This window comes from Triturus cristatus, chromosome 11 (assembly GCF_964204655.1).
Source record: "Triturus cristatus chromosome 11, aTriCri1.1, whole genome shotgun sequence".
Classification (NCBI taxonomy): domain Eukaryota; kingdom Metazoa; phylum Chordata; class Amphibia; order Caudata; family Salamandridae; genus Triturus; species Triturus cristatus.
In genome coordinates, this window is record NC_140594.1 from 513,636,869 (window position 1) to 513,657,313 (window position 20,445).

Sequence of the window (20,445 nt, forward strand, 5' to 3'; positions counted from 1 at the left end):
GATGGACTGTCGGAGGATGAGGGAATCATGCACACTGGCTGGGTATTTGGAGGCGACATTGGTGGAGGTTCCACGGTGTTCGGTTGTTGCCTGCACATTGATGTGAGACATGTACTTTCTGTTGCGGTGATTGTGTGCTGCGTCACCAGGGGGCACAGGTATGACACGTGTGCTGTGGATTGCCCCAAACACGTGCATGCATCCAACTGGCGTATGGTCCTTGCGTGGTCTCCAGCAGATCCTGCGCATTGTGTTGGATGTGTAGGGACTGGGGTACCAGGCTGATGGTGATGTCCAAGACAGGTGTGAGGGACTTGGATGTGACTGGCTGTGTGACTCCTCCGACTCTGGCGGATGTTGGTTGGGTGGTACCAGGGGCCAACAGGTGCAGCACAGTCAGCAGCTTTGTGTGGGGTGAGATGTTGGTTGTGTGCTGTGTTAGTGCCATTGGCCTATTGGGTGTTGTTGGTCAGGATGCGTACAATGGTTGTCCTTTTGAGCCTTTAGTGGGCAATGACATTGTCAGGTGTTGGGTCTGTGAGTCTGGTGCATTTCCTGGGGGTCTGCTGTCTTTGTCTGCGCTGCTTCTGTGGTGGTCCGGAGGGTGTTCCGGGTGGGGGTTTGGGTCCTGGGGTGGTGGCGGTGGGTGTTGTAGCCCTCTTGGGTGTCCAGGCCGCATGACCAGTGGCTCCATGGCATCTGTTGCCCTTCCGATGTGGCTGTGCTCCCTTTTGTGGTGCAGGCTGTGGCCCGACTTTGCACCAGGTCAGAGCAGGTGTTATTTTCCTGCTGCTAACGCACCTTATCGTCTGTTTTGTGTTCTTATCGCAGTTCTGGCTGGTCTCTGTGAATGTTGTTGAGTGGTGTTGTTGCGGCTTTTGGCACGGGAACTCCTACTCTGCATCTCATTAGCGATAGTTTCGGGGGTCATCTGTGGAGATGTTTTTTGCGCCTGCTATCGCGGGTACACTGGTGCTGTGGGATGTTAACACCAGCTTGTGATTGGGGCGATAAGTTTATCGCAACTTTGGCTGCGATAAAGTGCCGTTAACTCGGCGATAGATTCTTGTGAATATCCCCCATAGTATCTACTTGTCCCTGTGACAGTCAGTCTGCACAATCACGTTTGCAATTTATGTTCTTTCGGAAATTGCACAGCTTAGCACAAAAGCACTTTCTGACGCCTTTGTTATGTAAGCTAGGATTCCGACGGTGTAGAGTAGCTCTGCTCCATTTACAATTTTTGAGTTCACCTGAAATCGTATACTGTGTCTGCGCTTTTCTGAAAGTAGAGATTTGGGCTGGGACAACTATGGTAGGTTTATCTTCTGAATTATATATCTGACGTGGGTTAGCAGGTGGAGTCTGGCTGAGGTGCTCTGGTCTAATTTTGGGGGTTAGTAGGAGCACATAGCGGACCCCATTAGAGGTTTACGTTCTCTCCTTCTCCCTTATTTTCTTCAAGCCTCTGGCAATTTCCTACACAAGTGTATTGTTGCCTTAAAATTTGATTGCAATTGCAATTTTTGCTCTTTTATAAGTATGGGTATTTGATGTAATGTGGAGTTTTAAAGCCTCTGTATGCACATATATTGTTTACCTGTTCTCAATTTATTTTAAGATTATCTTTAAATTTTTTGTGAGACCGTGGATATATGTAATATTTTTATGTACATATGGTCTATTTCATTCAGACTGAAAAAAGATATTGAATTGAATTGAAGTATAATCAGTATGGAGATATGTGTGAAAAAGGTATATTGGCAGCCACTTACAATTTGGGTGTAAACAGCACTTCTGCCAAGTTTCATGCATCATGCTTTTACGTACAACATGTACAATTCAGTCTAAAGGGATGACATATCTTGTGCACTGCTCATGCCTGATAGACTGCTATATTTTAACAGAATCTTTCGAAATAAAGATACATTGTGTTAAGGATACAGAAACATCCAATACGACGAGCACCGACAGAAGCTGTCAATATATCCAAATATTCATGTGATCCAACTGATAGAGAAAAAACTGAAACAACCTTGTTCATACAATATAAGCACCATTTAAAAAACATGTCACCAAGAGGAAGGACGCTGTATAATTGTAGAGATTGGCTTGTATTCGTTTTTTTATCATTTCTCCTCTTGAACTAGAGTATGACTACAGAATGGCACCAGGCGCTAGATACACATGATGCCAGAATACCCCCAAAATGAGGGTAAGAAGTATGTCTGTGTTTCCTCAATTTTACTCAATGCATGAACAATGCTTTTTCTCTCCCTTACTCACTCTACAACAACCCCCCTCTCGATTTTAAGCGATGAACACCATTTCTTACATGAGATTTCTGGGAGGTGTTCGTTAAATAATTGTTAAGGAATGTTTTCACAAATCACTAGACCTAATGATATAGGCAGTCCTTTTATTATGCAAAAGAATTATATGCTCTGTACCTCCTATAGCAAGATGTAACAGACCCACTTGTTTTACGAGGTAGCTGAAAGTTCACCATGACAATTTGTTTTTTCTATCCTCAGGTATGATCCACAGACAGATTATAATCTCAAACTAGAGCTTTAAGTCTCTTACACACATAGAGAATGAATGTGTAGTTTTTACAGGCAGGGACACAATTCTAGCCCTGAAGAAGGCCCCAGATAAGTGTGGACTCATTGTGAGGGCTGGAACATGTCAGGTATATGATGATAAGGATAAGTTTTTCCCACCCCTAGGAATATCTGGTGTTTGGTTAGACATTAGCAGCGAACTGAGGAAATACAGGCTGTGTTAGGATGGTGTATCACATTGAGGCACCCAGTCATTTGATGAATGGATTATGGAAAGCCTCATCTCTTCTTTATTAAAGGCCAGAAGATTACTGCCAGAGACCCAATGAAGCATACAAAAACATGATAGACGGAATGCTTAAATTAATCTCATCCACTGATAATAGTCTGGCCGTATCTCAGTACATTGTTATTTTGCGTACACTGTCACATCAGTTTGGAGCATAGTTCAGACTGATTTGGATATGACTGGGCCCAAACTCGGTGGAATGGTTGGCAATAATAATGGATTCTGATGCAGACTGAGACTGATTAATTGCCGGTGACTGAGAACAATTCACGCATTCAATCCATCTCCTTGGTTTGATGCCCTAAGTGTGACGGGTATGCCCAGACGTGGGTCCAGTACTCACTGAGCCGCTGGAGCTAATCTATATCTGGCTGATGAGTCCTGGATTGCTTGTGTTCTGGTTCAATGAGGATCTGATCTGGCAGTTTGGGCTGGTCGGTTCCCATTGGAGCAGAATCAAGACTGATTTGCATGTGGCTGGGTATCGAACTGACATGGTGGGTGAAACACAATGGATTTGGCTGCAATCTAAGAGGTTGCAAGTGGCTAAGATTAATTCAAGCTTTCCATCTATCACTTTATTTTTGATGGCCAGAAACACAGAGCATCTACTGTTTAAGACTCGAGGAAATTTGGAGGAAATTCTTGAATGTTATATGTTATTAAGGTTTTGGTAAGTGCTTAGTAACTATGTGAAAATGTGATCAGAGCGGCGAGACCCATGGTGTTGAATGGCACTGAGCAGTAGCTACTTATGGACTGTTAGCAGGCACCCTCTAGATTTGTGGAAGACATCAATATCACTGGAGATGTTGATGCTTTCACACCCACTGTAGACAATTGACTCTGGTTTTATGATACATGATATATTGTTTTATGATAATATGCAATCTGATGTTTTGTACATACGTTCCGCAATTCAACCAGGTCCAAAATCAAAATACGCCACTCCTACTCTTCAAGAAGGCAATTTCAACAATTGATAAAAAGAAGAAAAAGTGCACCTCGTTGATAACTGAATAATATTTATATCTTACCGAATTCCCTCGACATTTTTTCGCACAATCTCCTGTTTTGTAAACGCTCCCCATTTCGACACATCTTCCGTGGTCGCAGATCTAGAGTTGAAAATACAGTGAAGAACTATGAAAAGACTTCTGTTCTTATGCCTTTCATGCAGGCAATGCAAATGTAATATAAAGTAAAAAACAGACCGGTTAACAAAAGATAATTTCGGTGTCAGATCGTTTTTTCTTTGCAGTAGCTTTTTATGTGTGGGTTCACTTGCCTTCCAACTGAATACCAAGGGTCTCATAGAATGTAAAATGCCAAAGGAGCTATAACAACAGATAGGCTTTCTGAATAAAAGTGTTTTTAGTCAAAAGTAAAATTGAATGTGAACACTTTTTTGTAGTTCTGAAGAATATATTAAACAGACATTGGTCTCTTTTTGCCATCAATGTGATGGGGCATTATTCTTGATTGCAATTGTCTATGTCATTGTGGGACTTAAAGTTTCTTGAAAGTGTAATGTTCAGATGTACAACAAACATGACACGCAGCAAGTCTCGAAAATGCAATCATGTCGTGTCACCATAGAGTACAAGGAAACATCAGAAATGCATGTTATTGTTTAGGGGAAACAATGGATCTTTACTGTAACTGCACCAGCCATATTCATACACTTTAGAATTCTTCCAGTCGGTGGGTAGGACACGAAACACCTTTAACATTTCTTACCAGTTTGGAACTTTTTAATGCCCATATACACCGTCTATTTACATAAAACCCATTATTTTAGGCCACATAGACACCGACCCTCTGAAAGGAAGCACGCTCACTTTTGTCAAACTGTGACACTAATGACAGGAAATCTACTGCATTTTCTAACAAACGTGAAGTTAAATCGATAAAACAGGCGTGAACAATTTTCCTTATCAAAGAATGAGGTGTAGGTTTACCATTGCAAGGGTCTTCTTGCTGTATAATTGCGTTGTCGAATGAATGCCAAAAGCCAGAGGCTCTGGTCTATTTTGAGGTCCTACTATTTGACATAAAATTAAAATAAAACACTTTCGGAAGTAAAGTCAGGAGCTTTCTTAAAAAGACAGTCCGAGAATATAACAGGCATTGGCAAAGCCAAAAGGTTTGATCCAAATTGAGGAGTCTGTCAAAACAAGAGATCCTTTCACTCATCAACATCATTGGTTACTTTATTCGGCTCAAATGAACCATAAATGTACTTAAAAACATCAATATAAAACACAAGGAGGGTCAAATTCATCACATATAGATAAATATCACACAATATAAAGCACTCAAACAACAATTTCTAAAGAAATTAAATAATGGTAACAATGTAAGCGCAGTGGACTCACTAAACATTAAACCTGTGACAAAAACCTGACATATGGGTCTACTATGTTAACAGAAATGGCATGGGCCACGAATAAGAACATCATATAAGTTATTAAAATGTAAATTCCTTGTTTGATCATAAACCTAATTGCTAGCCCAGACTACCATAAAAGAGAGCGTTAATACTATCTACTTTAGCCTATGGGGCATATTATCAAGGCGGCGCTATGAAATTATCGCCGCTTTTGCGTCCGTTTCAGCGTTATCAGCAAAGACACGCTATAGCGTGTTTTGCTGACTTAGCGCCCATTTCCAGCACGCCTAACTTTGCATCGCTAATGAGATGCAAAGTAGGCGTGGCTGTGAAACCAACCAGGGAAAATGTCGCGAAGGCAGCTTCGTGATATTAACAAGGAAGGGTATCGATTTTTTAAATCGCATTAAGTATGCCTTAACGCAGGAATTTAACGTCTGTTAAATTCCTGACTAGGGCACACTTAACATGGGGTTGGATTCTGTGGCTAAGACCACAGGCCCTATCATCTAGGATATCGCCGTTTTCCACCATGGAAAACGGCGATATCCACACTATCTCTGGAATTTTTATCGCCTCGGCGATGTGCGTTGTTGATAATGCGCTAACCGGGTGATAAATTCCAGAGATAGCTGGCAATAAATATGCACGCGCTAAGCGCGCTTTGCGATAGTTGTCGCCGGCCCTTGTTAATATATCCCATGTAAGCTAATTGGAAACAAACTGGCCACTCACAGTGCACGTCTTTTTAGTGCACTACATAGAAAGCCAGCTTCCTACAACTGTGGACTACAATCGCCTCCAAGAATTTTCACCAAATGCATGACACCAGCAATGGCATTCTTAAGAAGAAATGGTAATCAGTTATTCCCATGCCTAGATGACTGGCTTATCAAGGGCGTTCATTCCTGTCTACAAGAAAGTTTATGATAGTTTGTCTACTAGTCTTCAAAGATTTAAGACTAAAAATAAATCAAGGAAAAGTTCTTTCTAGTATCGTGCAGATTGATAACATTCCTGGGAGCAGTTCTGAATACAGAAATATGCAAAGCTTACCCAACAAAGCAACAAATTCAGCACATAATGAATATACTATGTGAGAAGGTGGCCTGATATATGCTGTCAACTAGTTCTAGTGGGCACCTTGTATCAGTCCAAACAACCCCTTATGGTGATAGGTTAAAGGCAACCTTTATTGAAACTATACAAGTGGTAGCTATGGAGAGCTGCCTTCAGGCTAAGTCTTGAAGGAATGTAAAGCAGCTTGTTTTACCAGTCTATAATCTCTTGAATGATCAAATGAAAGGACAACCACACCAGGTATGTTTTTAAATTATATGTATTTAGGTTAACACACACCCCTCTAGTCTCTTTATGAGACTGGAGCTCGAAGTACTTAAGTTACAAGATAGCAATCATCAGTAAAAGCACAAATACAGGTTTGGGCCCTAGGGGCGTACCAAACCATATACCAAAAAAGTGGTATAAGAACCATGACTGGAGCAGGCACTAGGCCTATTGCCTCTAGAATCACTGGGACCCCAAGGAACCACCCAAGGTAGTGACACAGGGGACCCACGGGGTCTGTATGCAGTGTGTAAACACATCCGCGGGTTCCTATTATCTTCTATGGGCAATGTCGCGGTTGGAAATTTAAAGATTAGGGACACTTCTAATCAAGTCTGGACCAAACCCTTTTGGACTTAAGAAGTTCTAGGGCTAGCACCCACGAAAGCACCGGAGTACTTGAGTTACCTCACCCAGGGAAGCCGGGTGCATAGGTGTCTTTTGGTGTCGGGTCGGGTTGTCGATTTCAATGGAAGTCTGCAAAGAACTGCTGCTGCCGGGAAGAGGAGAAGTGTCTGAAGAGATACAAGCCTAGATCTAGTATGTAAGGAACCTGCAAGCAGAGGGGACAGAGTCTGGGTCACTAGCCAGTAACCGAGGGCAGGATGGACCAATGCCCACAGATGTCGGGTGCTTCAGGTGAGTTGATGGGTGTCTTGACTCTTCAGCCACGAGGTCCAGGAGGCGTCGGCAAAGTCCACGAGTTGGATTCAAGCTGTCCCACAAAGTCTGTCGAGTGCTGCGTTGTTGGCGACCAGAATGGACCCAACAAGCCTTGGCAACGGCAAGTCACTGGAATTCAGAGAAAGGACTGCGGTGCAGACCAGCAAAGCCTGAGGGACTCACTCAGTGAGGGTAAGTTGGGACACGTCTGGAGCAACCAGGTAAGACCAATCAGAAAAGGAGTCGCCTTTGTGGGGACCTGCTAGCCAACCGGCTAGTGATCGCAAAGGAGCCTCGAGTGGTCACACTTGAAGCTGGCCCACAGGTTACTCGTGGAGTGGAGGCCAACAATCTTCAGTGCAGGAGGTGCTCAAGGCTGGGGCTACTCAGAGTCCAAAACACAACTTCGAGGAGGACCAAGAAGATGGTGTTGCTGCAAAAGTTCACGGTGTCCAGGGGTCATGGTTCCACGTCACCCACGATAGCCACGGGTCTCAGCTTTGCTGTGGACTCAGGGTAGCCTTGGGAAAGTCTGGAAATCCACCTCTGGGGATGCAGAGACTTTGGAGTACAGCGGGAGCTTCAGAATTGCAGACTGGTCAGTTGCTTCGTTGGTGCCTGCCAAGCAGGGGAGTCACTCCTTGACCCCAAGGGAGATCTCTTGAGTCTTCTAGTCAGGATAGAACGTCGAAGGTCCAGGATGTACGTTGCAGAGTTTCATCCAGGGTAATCTAAAGTCCTAGGGACTGGATTCCTATACTTATAGTAAGTTTAGGGGATGGACTAACTCTAAGGCCCCACCTATGGGTGGGCCAGGAAAGAGGGGTGGTTACACCCATTTCCTTTGTCCAGTTTCATGCCAGAGCAGGGGTAGGTAGCCCCTGCAACCGGTTTGACCTGGGCTATGCACGGGGACACCAAACGCGCCCCCAGTGCTGGACTTCAAAGCACCAGAGAGAGTTCCCGCCCAGCCCCAATAAACATCAGCCTGTCTGGGGAGGTGGGGACACCTCTCCTCGACAGGAAACCTATAGTCCAGGCCTCCCCTGCCGGAGTTTCGGTAAGCAGCAGGAGGCCAGACCCGTGTCTATGGCAGAGGCATCCATTTTGTGATGCGAGGGCTCAGGAAAGTCCTACCGGGTTTAGCCAGTGTGAACATGTCTCTCCCTCTAGAAGAGTGGAATGCTACCCCCGCTGCCAGAACTGGTAGGGGGGTAGTATTCCAAAGTAGTCCAAAGCGTTTGACACCAAACACGACATGTTTTGATGCAGCCATCCCAAAGTTAGCATTTACCGCGGAGTTATAATGCACTTAAGAGTATATGGTATGGCTGTATCACAGAACAGCCATAACGAAGTATTTCCAAAAGCTGCAGAGGGGCTCAGCTCATGCTTGGGCACCATCTCACACAAAACCAAGCACTCTGCCTTCAGGATTGTCAAGGCCTGCCATAGGAGTGGCTTATATGTGTCTGTATAGGGTAGTGATATAGGTAGCCTATACCACAGTAAGGGATGCAAGCACACTCTTCCCCAGGCTGCAGTAGCAGACCTGTGGTGCCATTTTGGAGTGCATCCCAGGGGTGGCATAATATATGCTGGTAGGCCTCTGAGGTACCTATGCCCTAGGTACATAGTATACCATATACTAGGGGCTTACAAGGCACTTCAGAATCAAATTAGATATGTACCTAATGTACATGGAAACCATTTTAGAGAGGAAGCAGCTAGGCTGTGGTCCTGATTAGCAGGGCCACAGCCAGAATAAGGTCGAAAAACAGTGAAATACCAGCAAAAAGGGGGGGGGGGTACCCATGTGAAGCAGATCCTACTCTACTACACACTATTATCCCTTTTAAAGCCCTTTGCAGTCAATACCACTTTTACCTAAACAAACATGGGTGAACATAGTCAAGACTGTTGTTGGCGGATCTGAAAATGGATTCCTCCCCACAATGTTATCTTACGAGTAGAGCATGTTCCAGGAATAGGAAACATATGGGTGGATTCTCTCAGCAGAAAAGAAAGCCACAAATGAGAACTAAATGAGCAGAACCTAATGAACATCTTCCACAACTGGGGAACCCTGAATCTGGACCATTTTGCGATGGATCAAAACAAAAAATGCCAATTATTTGCTTGCAAATATCCTAAACAGTATTCATGGGAGAACACGTTTCACATAGTCTGGACAGAAATATTGTTTATGCCCTACCTCCATTTCCTCTGATTCATTCCCAGAGTCCTAATATAGCACTAACTAGACCCGGAGGTATCAGAGCGCTTTACATGAGAAGCAGTTACGTTACATATGGATGCATTCATTTTTGTTAGGCAAGAGAAGATTAAGTGATTTGCCCAGAATCTCACAATGTTGAGTGTCCCTGCCAAGACTTGAACCGGGTTCCCCAAGCTCCAAGGTCGACCGCCCTAGCCCTTAGGCGACATTCTCTCCTTCACAAGTTAAAACAAGAGCTGTGCTATCTAGTTCTCATACCTCCGGCTTGTCCTAGGCAATCTTGGTACACAGAGCTTCTTCTCCTATCGGAATGTCCACATATCCCATTCAGATTTACGCCCATTTTAATACACTCCAGATTAGATTCTACCTTACTTGCACCCGTTGGCACGGTCAGTTCCTTCAAATAACTCTATTAAAGTCCCTCTGGCAGCAATTTAAAGATTTTGTAGACTGGGGAATTACACCTCTATCTGGTCTAAAAGACTAATAAAATAATTTTTGAGCTGACTGTTCAGAATTTTTCCACCTTTAAAGAAGACAGCTATGACTTGGCAACTGAACACTGTGCTGTCTCAGCTGATGAGTAGTCCTTTTGAACCTATCCATAAAGTGGAATTAAAATATGTATCCTGAAAAATAGCTCTACCACTGGCTCTCACTTCAGCCAGGTGAATACTTAAAATTCATGCTCTTACGATCAAAGAACCTTCCTTGCAGTTCAAGGATGATAGGGTAATTTTGAGAACCACCCCTCAAAATTGCAACTTCTTTTCACTTAAATGAACCAATTGTCTTAAAAACATTCTTCAAGAACCCATCTAACACTGCTGAGAAAGCTTTACATACTTTGAATGTCAGGAGATGTTTAAAATGTTATACTGAAGGAACAAAAATTTAAGAAAATCAGATCAGCTTATAATAGCCTATGCTCCTCCTTGGAATGGTTATGCTCTCTTCTGGGTTTCTGCAGCCTTCTCTTACTGTCACAATAAAGATAAATGACCATTAGTTGGTAATGTAAAAGCACACTCTAAGAGTAGGGCCTATTCTACATCCATATTTGTTGGCGTCTTCTTACAAGACATTTGCAGAGCAGCAACATGGTCTAATATATATACATTTACGACGCATTACTGCTGGATTCAGCTTCAAAATCAGATACAGCAGTGGCGGAAGCAGCTCAGTGTCCCCTTTTTTAATGAGGTGAGGTTTGTTTATTTATGAACAAAACTATACTAATATATATTTATCAAATGTTATGTAGTTTCTTACAATACTTCATTATGTATATGCTAAATTTAACTATGTCTTTGCTCAATTGGAGTGGTTTGTTCTACCCACCAAACGTTTCTTGGAATTACTGCTCAGTACTCAAATTTAAGCATTTGATTCTATGAAAGATTCATTACCGAAGAAAATACAAGTGGTTCTCCAGTATTGATATTTTTCGTAGATTCACGTGATCCTCCCTCTTACCATTGGGCTCACCACTGCAAAGACATCTTCTTTTAACTTTTAAAGCACTTGTCTGAGGTGTGTTGGCCCTGAAGGGGAGGAGTGCTTCAGGGGCAGTTTTCTGATTGGCTTGGATTTAGCTTTTCTGAGGCAGTGTGAATTGGTTGACAAGTTTGCTTGATTTCCTATTGCTTTTGATGTCTTTTTGTGCACTGCTTGTGGTTGCTGCCGTGGGACTCTAACTATGACGACAGAGAGGATTTAGGCATTGATAGAGAGGGAATCAGTTCTGTAGACCCACAGAGTACAATTATTACCTTGTTTTCACTCCAGTATTGGGTATTTTATACAGGAGCAGTTATCTACATCCTATACAATTTTACCAAGTGCCATGTGCATATGTCTATGTCTAAGTTAATTTCAGTTTTTGATAACAAAAATGCTTTCCTGCTTTCAACTTTGTCCCATTCCTCCTCTCTCTAAGTCATCCCAAACCTTTCAATCTACTATGAACCCCTAAACATCCTTCCCAAACACCCCCTTCCTTTGTTTTTACCCATGTCACCTAACAGGCACACCCTCCCTTCTCTTACTTATAAACAACCTGCTACTTTCCCTTTCAAATTCACTCCCATCATGTTATCCTCACCCTAAACTCTACTAAACACACAAGAAAATCAAGAGCACAAATTTAACGCAGCTAATGGATGTCGAAAAACCATTCCTATTCTACTAAATATTAACCTTTTATCTTGGGCACCAGAGAATCCTGCTACTCGCCGCAAAGCTTTTCAAAGCCTTGTCAGTGGTGTTAAGCATTATATAAATACCATTTACAATTAAAATTTGCATGTCTGCTCTATTTTGCCAATGTTTACCTGTAGATGTCTGCAGCCCTGAACAGCAGCAGTACACTGAAAGCAGGTTTACGGCAGAGTCACAGAGATCAAATACAGTATGCAGCGGGGTTTAGAAGAAAGGAGCATTAGGCCTGGGTAGACTAGCTGCCCGGCAGCCAATTAGTGCTGACAAAAAGAAAAAAAATCCTTAAATATTTATTATTTTGATGCTGAAATGCAGTCCTGGCACTATGATGGCCCCCTGGCAGTAGTGTAGAGGAGTGGATGAAAGGCCATCCTACTGTCAGACTCCCATTCAAGGTCTAACAAAAAAATGAATAAAAACCTGATGTAAAGTAGTCACACATTCATCGCAGTGTGCTGGGTGTATGCAGTCAAACAGGCAGTAGAAAGACAGTAAAACTAAAATGTTTCTGTGGGCTAATCCAAGATGTGATTGACAATACTTCAAGCCAATGGCTGATAGGTCTGTGCCCACTAGGTGACAGAGTTAAAGTGCCGCAAAGATTATGCAAAAGAGAAGCAGAGAACTCTGGGTAGTTCCCAAATTGAAGTGGTGGCAAGCAGCTAATAATACCGAAACACATTTCAGGTGTTGCTTTTGTTCATTCCCGGTCGGTTTGAATGGTAATTATACCAATCAAAAGCTGCAATATTGTGCCCAAAGGAGGAAAAGTCTTTAGTCTTTTTACTACTGAGCATGGATGGCACTGTAATAATCCTTTTTTAGGTCGAGGACTACCGGTCTGCCGAAGGCAGAACCGGAAGTCGAGATTTAATGTTTCCTAGAGTGGCTCCTTAGCCCGCCTCTCTTTTTGCCTCTCCTCCATTGGCTGGCTTCCTAAACGGAGGCCCGCCATTGGAGGAGAGAGCTGTCCCTCCAAATAGGCTCCGTCTTTTTCAGATTCGGGGGCGTGTTCCTTGCTGTTCTTTCCACTTTTTAGCCACGCCCTTTTAGAACAGCAGGAACACGCCCCCGAATCCGAAAAAGTTTCGGAGCTTCCATCCGCCATTGTTTTGCTGTCCTCTGGCCGTGAGGATCTTCGTGCTGTTGTGAGTATAGTTGGCGGCGCTGCCCTTCGATGAGCAGGGATCCGCACCGTGCCTTGGACGCCTTTCCCCCTTGTTTAGGACTTGTGCCCTGATCCTTTGCCCTCCCAAAAAACAATTCCTGGAGCCGGGCATGCTGACCTCGCTGCCCCGCACCCTACAGACTCTGGGCTCCTCCAATTGCACCCCATGCGGCCTCGTTGCTCTTGTACTGTCCCAGCGCTCCACAGACCCACCCAGGCTCCGTCCTCCTCCTCACCCTTTTGCAGCCCCTGTGGTCTATTGAAACCCCCCTTCCAGACTCGGCGGATCTCCCTTGCAACCCGTGCCCCCGTACACCCGTAGCCCTCCCGTAGTTATGTGCTCCGTTGCCGATTCAGATCCCTTACCCAGACCGAATACTCCCCCCCCCCACCCCCACCCACGCACGCACGCCCCGCGTATGTGTGATAGCTCTAAAACACTGCTTGTACCCATTAATTGTTATCATTTACATAATGGTGTGGTTGACATTAAGGGCACCCCTCTCATACCCAACGGGCGTTGCGCACCCACCGGAGTCGTAGTGTGCTCACCGGACTCCTGTCAAGTCTACATATTTATTTCGGTGATTTCTATAAAGCGCCAACTTGCAGTCGCTACAGAGCGCTGGCGGGATGGGCAGCAGAGAAAGGCTTGGTAGAGTGCGGTGGGGTGTGGGCTGTGCACCCCTGTGCAGTATTCCGGCATCACTCTCCAGCTTGTACTGAAGGGTGGGTGGCTTTCATGCCTCACTAGGCCATATTAGAAGGAGCACAATTTATGAACTGCAAGTAACAAAGGGATCGCGGTCTTTAAAGCAGTGACCCATCCCCTGCTCTCGGCTCCCTCGGTGCTCCTGCCTCCGGCTGGCGCTGTTCGCTCTCCTCCCCCTGGCACTCGGGGTCCATATGTCATTCTTGCTGCAGTTAGGGTTAAAAAAGAAAGCTACTCTGCGTGGGTGTCAGGCCGAGCCGTACCGAGCAGAAGCAACCAGTCCAAGAGCACACGGATGCATTTCCCCGAGGAGAGTGTCACGGGAAGTATGATGCTGGGGTAATTGGATATATAAAATGACTGTTGGTGCGTTCATCTGTCATGGGTATGGTAAGTCAGCCTGGCAGGCAATGCACTAGGTTTAATGTATTCGTGAAACCTAAATACGTTCTTCATAGGGTAGTTCAGTGCCAATAGTCTCTGCGGTGAAAGGGCGATTTCTTCCTTGGTTAAGTCAGTCGCTGTGTGGAAAGTGGCACTGGTAGCTCAGTCCCCCCCACACACGTGTAAAGCGCAGGGCCCCGTGGGGGTAGTGCACGTGTGTTGTCTGTGTTGAGTCGGCTCTTTTGTCTGCGCCTGGCACATGCTGCAGGGAGTCGCTCTGTTCTCAGACAGATAAACAACTGGTTAGAATAGGATGTTCTGAGCTCGGAGGCCCTTCTTCTGAAGGCAGAAAGCGAATGAGTGTGTGTGTGCTGTACAGAGGCAGTGGAAACAATGAACGCAAACAGCATTCAAAGCGCCTAGCTTTTAAACACCATTTCTAACTGCCCCACACCTTCCGAATTACAGCTCCATGACCCATCCAACTCCTTTACCCCCCACCCCCCCAGTCCTTGTGGGTCCTCCTTTTTACCTTCTCTAGTTTCTCTTCTTTCACTCGATATGTTCCACTAATTTTCCCTGAAAGACACCATCTTTTACTCTTATCGGCCACTCTTGCCCTAAATATCTGGATTTCTTACCCTCGCTCTTTTTTTCTTGTAATTTCCTACACTAATCCAAATGGGTGCTGGAGTAGCGTGCTACTCACCGTAAAAGCGCTTCAACACCTCGTCAAGTCGTCAGCGCTATTTAATTGCAATTACAATACAATACACATTATTGCTTCTGCCCTCTCCCCTTTTTCGCCCGCGCCTCTTCTCTTCGTATTACAGCCGCACGCTGTCCTCTCTTTGAGCCCTGGACTGCTGCCTTTTGGCCATGCGCCAATCATAGGCTGAGTTCCGCTCTTCTCCCTTTCCCCTAATATCTCCCTACCTTTCTGTCCTTCAACCCCCCACCCTCGTCTCTTGTCCCAAGTTCTCGCCTTGGCTTCCAGCCCTTCGCTATTCTTTGGCCCTACATGCCCCGCTCCACCCTGACTTTGCTCCGCTCCTCACATCTGTCTTGGCCCTTGAAGTCACCCCTCCTTTTTAGGTCTGTGTGTGTGTGTGTGTGTGTGTGTGTTTGTGTGTGGGTGGGTGGCTCTGTGTGTGTGGGTGGCTGTGTGTGTGTGTGTGTGTGTGTGGGTGGCTCTGTGTGTGGGTGGCTCTGTGGGGGTGGCTTTTTTTGTAGGTGGTTCTATGCGTGGTGGCTCTGGCTGTGTGTGGGTAACTGTGTGTATAGGTGGCTCTGTGGGTGCCTCTATTTGTGTGTGGGTTGCTCTGTGTGGGTGGCTCTGTGTGGGTGAGTGGCTCTGTGTGTGTGGGTGGCTCTGTGTGGGTGGGTGGCTCTGTGGGTGTGGCTCTGTGTGTGGGTGCAAATGCAATAGGTCTCGCATTTGAGAGTGATTAAGCTATTGACATCATTGTAAATAACAATGCAGTTTCTTTAAATGTTTTAAAAACATAAACAAAAATAATGTCATGAGCAATGCCAATAGCTCTAACTTTAACAATGCCGAGACCATTGCATTGTAAATGCTTGTTTTAATATAATTTTTATTTGATTTTTACCAAGAATCAGAATAATCAATAAAATTGTTTACACATACAAAATGACGCCAGTCAGCATTAAAAAGAGAGATGAGATAATTAATATACAAGAGAGTTAAAAGTAAATTAATACATTAGGCCAAGATGGACAAAATAAACTTATATCCGGCCCTTTCCCCTAATATCTCCCTACCTTTCTGTCCTTCAACCCCCCACCCTCGTCTCTTGTCCCAAGTTCTCGCCTTGGCTTCCAGCCCTTCGCTATTCTTTGGCCCTACATGCCCCGCTCCACCCTGACTTTGCTCCGCTCCTCACATCTGTCTTGGCCCTTGAAGTCACCCCTCCTTTTTAGGTCTGTGTGTGTGTGTGTGTGTGTGTGTGTTTGTGTGTGGGTGGGTGGCTCTGTGTGTGTGGGTGGCTGTGTGTGTGTGTGTGTGTGTGTGGGTGGCTCTGTGTGTGGGTGGCTCTGTGGGGGTGGCTTTTTTTGTAGGTGGTTCTATGCGTGGTGGCTCTGGCTGTGTGTGGGTAACTGTGTGTATAGGTGGCTCTGTGGGTGCCTCTATTTGTGTGTGGGTTGCTCTGTGTGGGTGGCTCTGTGTGGGTGAGTGGCTCTGTGTGTGTGGGTGGCTCTGTGTGGGTGGGTGGCTCTGTGGGTGTGGCTCTGTGTGTGGGTGCAAATGCAATAGGTCTCGCATTTGAGAGTGATTAAGCTATTGACATCATTGTAAATAACAATGCAGTTTCTTTAAATGTTTTAAAAACATAAACAAAAATAATGTCATGAGCAATGCCAATAGCTCTAACTTTAACAATGCCGAGACCATTGCATTGTAAATGCTTGTTTTAATATAATTTTTATTTGATTTTTACCAAGAATCAGAATAATCAATAAAATTGTTTACACATACAAAATGACGCCAGTCAGCATTAAAAAGAGAGATGAGATAATTAATATACAAGAGAGTTAAAAGTAAATTAATACATTAGGCCAAGATGGACAAAATAAACTTATATCCGGCTATGACCAATGTCAGTAGGACCATATTTTCCCCATTTTTTAAATAGATCGAGGTGCCCGAGCTTTGGGCCAGGGTAGATTAGCTGCCAATTAGTGCAGACAAAAAGAAAGAAAATCTTGGAACATTTAATATTTTGATGCTGAAATGCAGTCCTGACACTATGATACCCCCCTGGCAGCAGTGTAGAGGAGTGGCTGAAAGGCCATCCTACTGTCAGACTCTCACTAAAGGTCTGACAAAACAAATGAACAAAAACCTGACGTAAAGTAGTCACTCATTCATCGCAGTGTGCTGGATGTATGCAGTCAAACAAGCAGTAGAAAGACAGTAAAACTAAAATGTTCATGTGGGCTAATCCAAGATGTGATTGACAATACTTCAAGCCAATGGCTGAAAGGTCAGAGCAAACAATTCCCACTAGGTGACGGAGTTAAAGTGCCACAAAGAGTATGCAAAAAAGAAGCAGAGAACTCTGGGTAGGCCAAGATGGACTAAATAAACTAATATCCGGCTATGACCAATGCCAGTAAGACCATATTTTCCCCATTTTTTAGATTGATCGAGGTCCCCGAGCTTTAGCAATAGTGGTTTCACATTCAAAAATATGACAGAGAATAGTCCAAACTTCAGACACATTAGGAGGTTTGAGGTCAATTCCTGCCCTAGCGTCACAGAGGCGAGCACTAACAATTATAAACGTGAATAATGCTCTCTGACTGGGAGCCAATCCATCTTTATCACCCAACATAATTTCTTTATCGCTCAGATTGGTTTGAATCCCAGCATGCACTGTGATTAATTCAGATAAGCTATCCCAATAACGTTTGATATTAGGGCAGTTGATAAACATGTGTGCCACATCTGCTGCACATAGCTTACATTTGGGACAATATGAACGTTCTGTGGTCTTAGCCGTGCCCAATTTTGAAATGCGCTCAGGTGTATAATATAGCATACAAATTGTCTTAAATTACTGTAATTTTAGACTAGTCGAACTAACTGACTGATCTAAGATGGCTAATAAATCCTTTAGCTCGGCCATCGTGACTGTAGTCATCAAGCATTGACTCTACTTTAAGGCAAGTTGGGGGCTATCATCAGGGACACAAAGCATATACTTCTAATAAATTGTACTTATACTGACCATCTTTGCTTCCTGTTCAGAACAAGAAACAATAAGAAGGTCTGTCGTTGCTATATCACTCCTACACTTAAGGTCATTAAGAATATCGTCCCTAACCTGTAGACATTGGTTTTGTTGCGGGAGCCAAAATACAGCCTTCAAAGAAGTGAATGTCCAAAATCCATGCCTATCAAACAGCTGCCCTGAGCTAGCTATACCCACCTGACCTCAGAGTCGCCCGAGATTGTCATGAAATATATTGGGAAAAAGATGATTGTCCCACAGCGGGACCAACAAATGGACAATTGGTAATAAGAATCTTGTACGAATTTCTCGCCAAATTTTGACTATACCCCTTACTACTTTGAACCTAACCCGTTTAAAATAACTGAGGTCCATCAATAAGTATGTACAATCATCCACGGGCAGATCCCTTGTTAGGACGTAATCCCTCACTCACCAGAGGTGACATGTTTCATCATGGGGATTCTCCTCCCATAGGAAACTCCTAGTTCCTTAGGGGGCTACAACTCCCTCACTATGAGGGAGGAGCTCTGGGATGTTTTATAGGAATAGATACTGACCAGTAATCATCACACCATAGCGGTTCATATCCATACCGCCGGTGTACTGCATTTTTAACCCTGACAGCAGGCATATTTCAATTAAAATTGTTGCTTTATGCCTCCTAGCCAGTTTTACATCTCACCTGTTTACACATTATTGTTTGTTTTGCGCTGCGACTTCACTCACACTTTTGGCTCATCATTGAAGGGTTTAGGATACCCTATCTATTCCTATAAAACATCCCAGAGCTCCTCCCTCATAGTGAGGGAGTTGTAGCCCCCTAAGGAACTAGGAGTTTCCTATGGGAGGAGGATCCCCATGATGAAGCATGTCACCTCTGGTGAGTGAGGGATTACGTCCTAACAAGGGATCTGCCCGTGGATGATTGTACATACTTATTATTGGCTCACATACATCCTTCAGACAAGGAATATTGGTTGATTTACGTATACCATTGATACTTGCCTAGACCCTATGATTTCTTTGTATTACACGTGATTTGTTAGGGAAAACAATCCTTTAGAGGTCTTTAAACTCTCTCCCTTAGCCCCCCTTACCTCAAACTTTATAGTTTTTCCGTAAGATAGCTTCAACAAGCGGATATCACGCCTGGGTCTGCTATATCCCCATATAAACTGCTAATTGCCCTGTTCAATCATTTAAAAAAAAGAGTCTGGAACTCAAAGTGGTACTGAACGAAACAAATACAAGAACTTTGGTAATATACTAATTTTCACAATGCTACACCTACCCAAGATACTCAGGTGGCGTTTATGCCATTGGCAAATTTGCACTACAAATCTTATTATGGAGAAGTACCAACATTGTTGTTTTTCTCAAAAGAGATGTTTCTCCTGAAGAAAGGACTAATCTCCCTGCTTAATGAGGACACAAATGTCTTCTCTAAAATTCTAGCTTTGAGGCTTGCTCCAGCCATGCACAATGTGGTTTCAGAACAACAGCATGGGTTTATCCCTGGCATATTAACGGTTCATATTAATACTGCGATTGCGGCATTCGATGTGGCCGGTAAAATTAAGGATAATATAGGCATGATCATGTTGGACGTGGAGAAGGCCTTCGACTGTGTTACCTGGGAAGCACTCTGGTGGATCATGGATAAATGTGAGATAGGCAGTTGATTTATTACACTTTATTAGGCTTTATAAGAACCTGGTAGCTAAGGTAATGGTCTCTGGCCATTCGTCTTCGTCTTTCTCGATTAGTCAGGGTGCATGGCGGGCTGTCCACTTTCCCCTTTGTTGTTTGCCCTGTACATTGAGCCCTACATAAGACAGTTGAATCAGAGCAGAGGCATACAACCTGTGCAGTTGAATGGCATTGCCCTGAAAATGATGGCTTATGCTGACAATGTCACCGTTTTCTCTAGCAACCCGGGGGACGCTGTTGATTTAATAGCTAAGGAAGCTGAACAGTTTGGCTCCTTCTCTGGCTACAAATGGAACATTTCCAAGACGCAGGTTATTTGAAGTTTCAAGACACATGCACCTTTGATAGGAATGACAGATGTTGCTACGTATCTCAATATACGTTTGTGTAGTCACATTGAGAGGATTATTATTATATATATATATATATATATATATATAGATATAGATATAGATATATATATATATACATGTGAGAAGTTGACCTGGTATATGATGTCCACTAATTAAAGTGGGCACCTTGCACCAGTCCAAACAACCCTTATGGTGATGGTCAAAGATAACCTTAGAAAGCTATCCAAGTGGTAGCTGTGGAGAGCAGCCTTCAGGCTTACTTTTGAAGGAATGTTAGGCAGCTTTCTTTACCGGAATGCAATCTTATCGTATTGGTTAAATGAAAGGAGAACCACACAGTAGTTATAAAAATATGTATTTATTATTATACCACACCTTAAATACCTCACAGTATGTGCTACATGCAGATAAACACAAAAGCATGCAATACTGTAGCACTAATACACAGTGGGCTCCAGTGGTAGACAAAACCATATACTAAAATAGTGGTATAAGAACAACGGCTCGAGTCGATACATTGTCTAGAGGTTGTAGAATCGCTGGGACCCCAAGGAACCACCCCTGGTGAGTAAGTAGTAACCCCACAGAGGACGGGTGCAGTGTGAGAACATGACTGCGTGCTATGCACAATTCAATGGGA

The 20,445-nt window shown here is 44.0% G+C and overlaps 1 protein-coding gene across 1 annotated transcript in view; it reads right to left on the bottom strand.

Moving 5' to 3' along the window:
- LOC146784498 (zinc metalloproteinase-disintegrin-like VLAIP-B) overlaps nucleotides 1-20,445 on the bottom strand; it is a 2,353,571-nt gene that overhangs the window by 254,974 nt on the left and 2,078,152 nt on the right. The window contains exon 15 of the mRNA XM_085632965.1: nucleotides 3,891-3,971. Coding sequence (XP_085489091.1) covers nucleotides 3,891-3,971 — 81 coding nt within the window. The remainder of the gene's footprint in view (nucleotides 1-3,890; nucleotides 3,972-20,445) is intronic.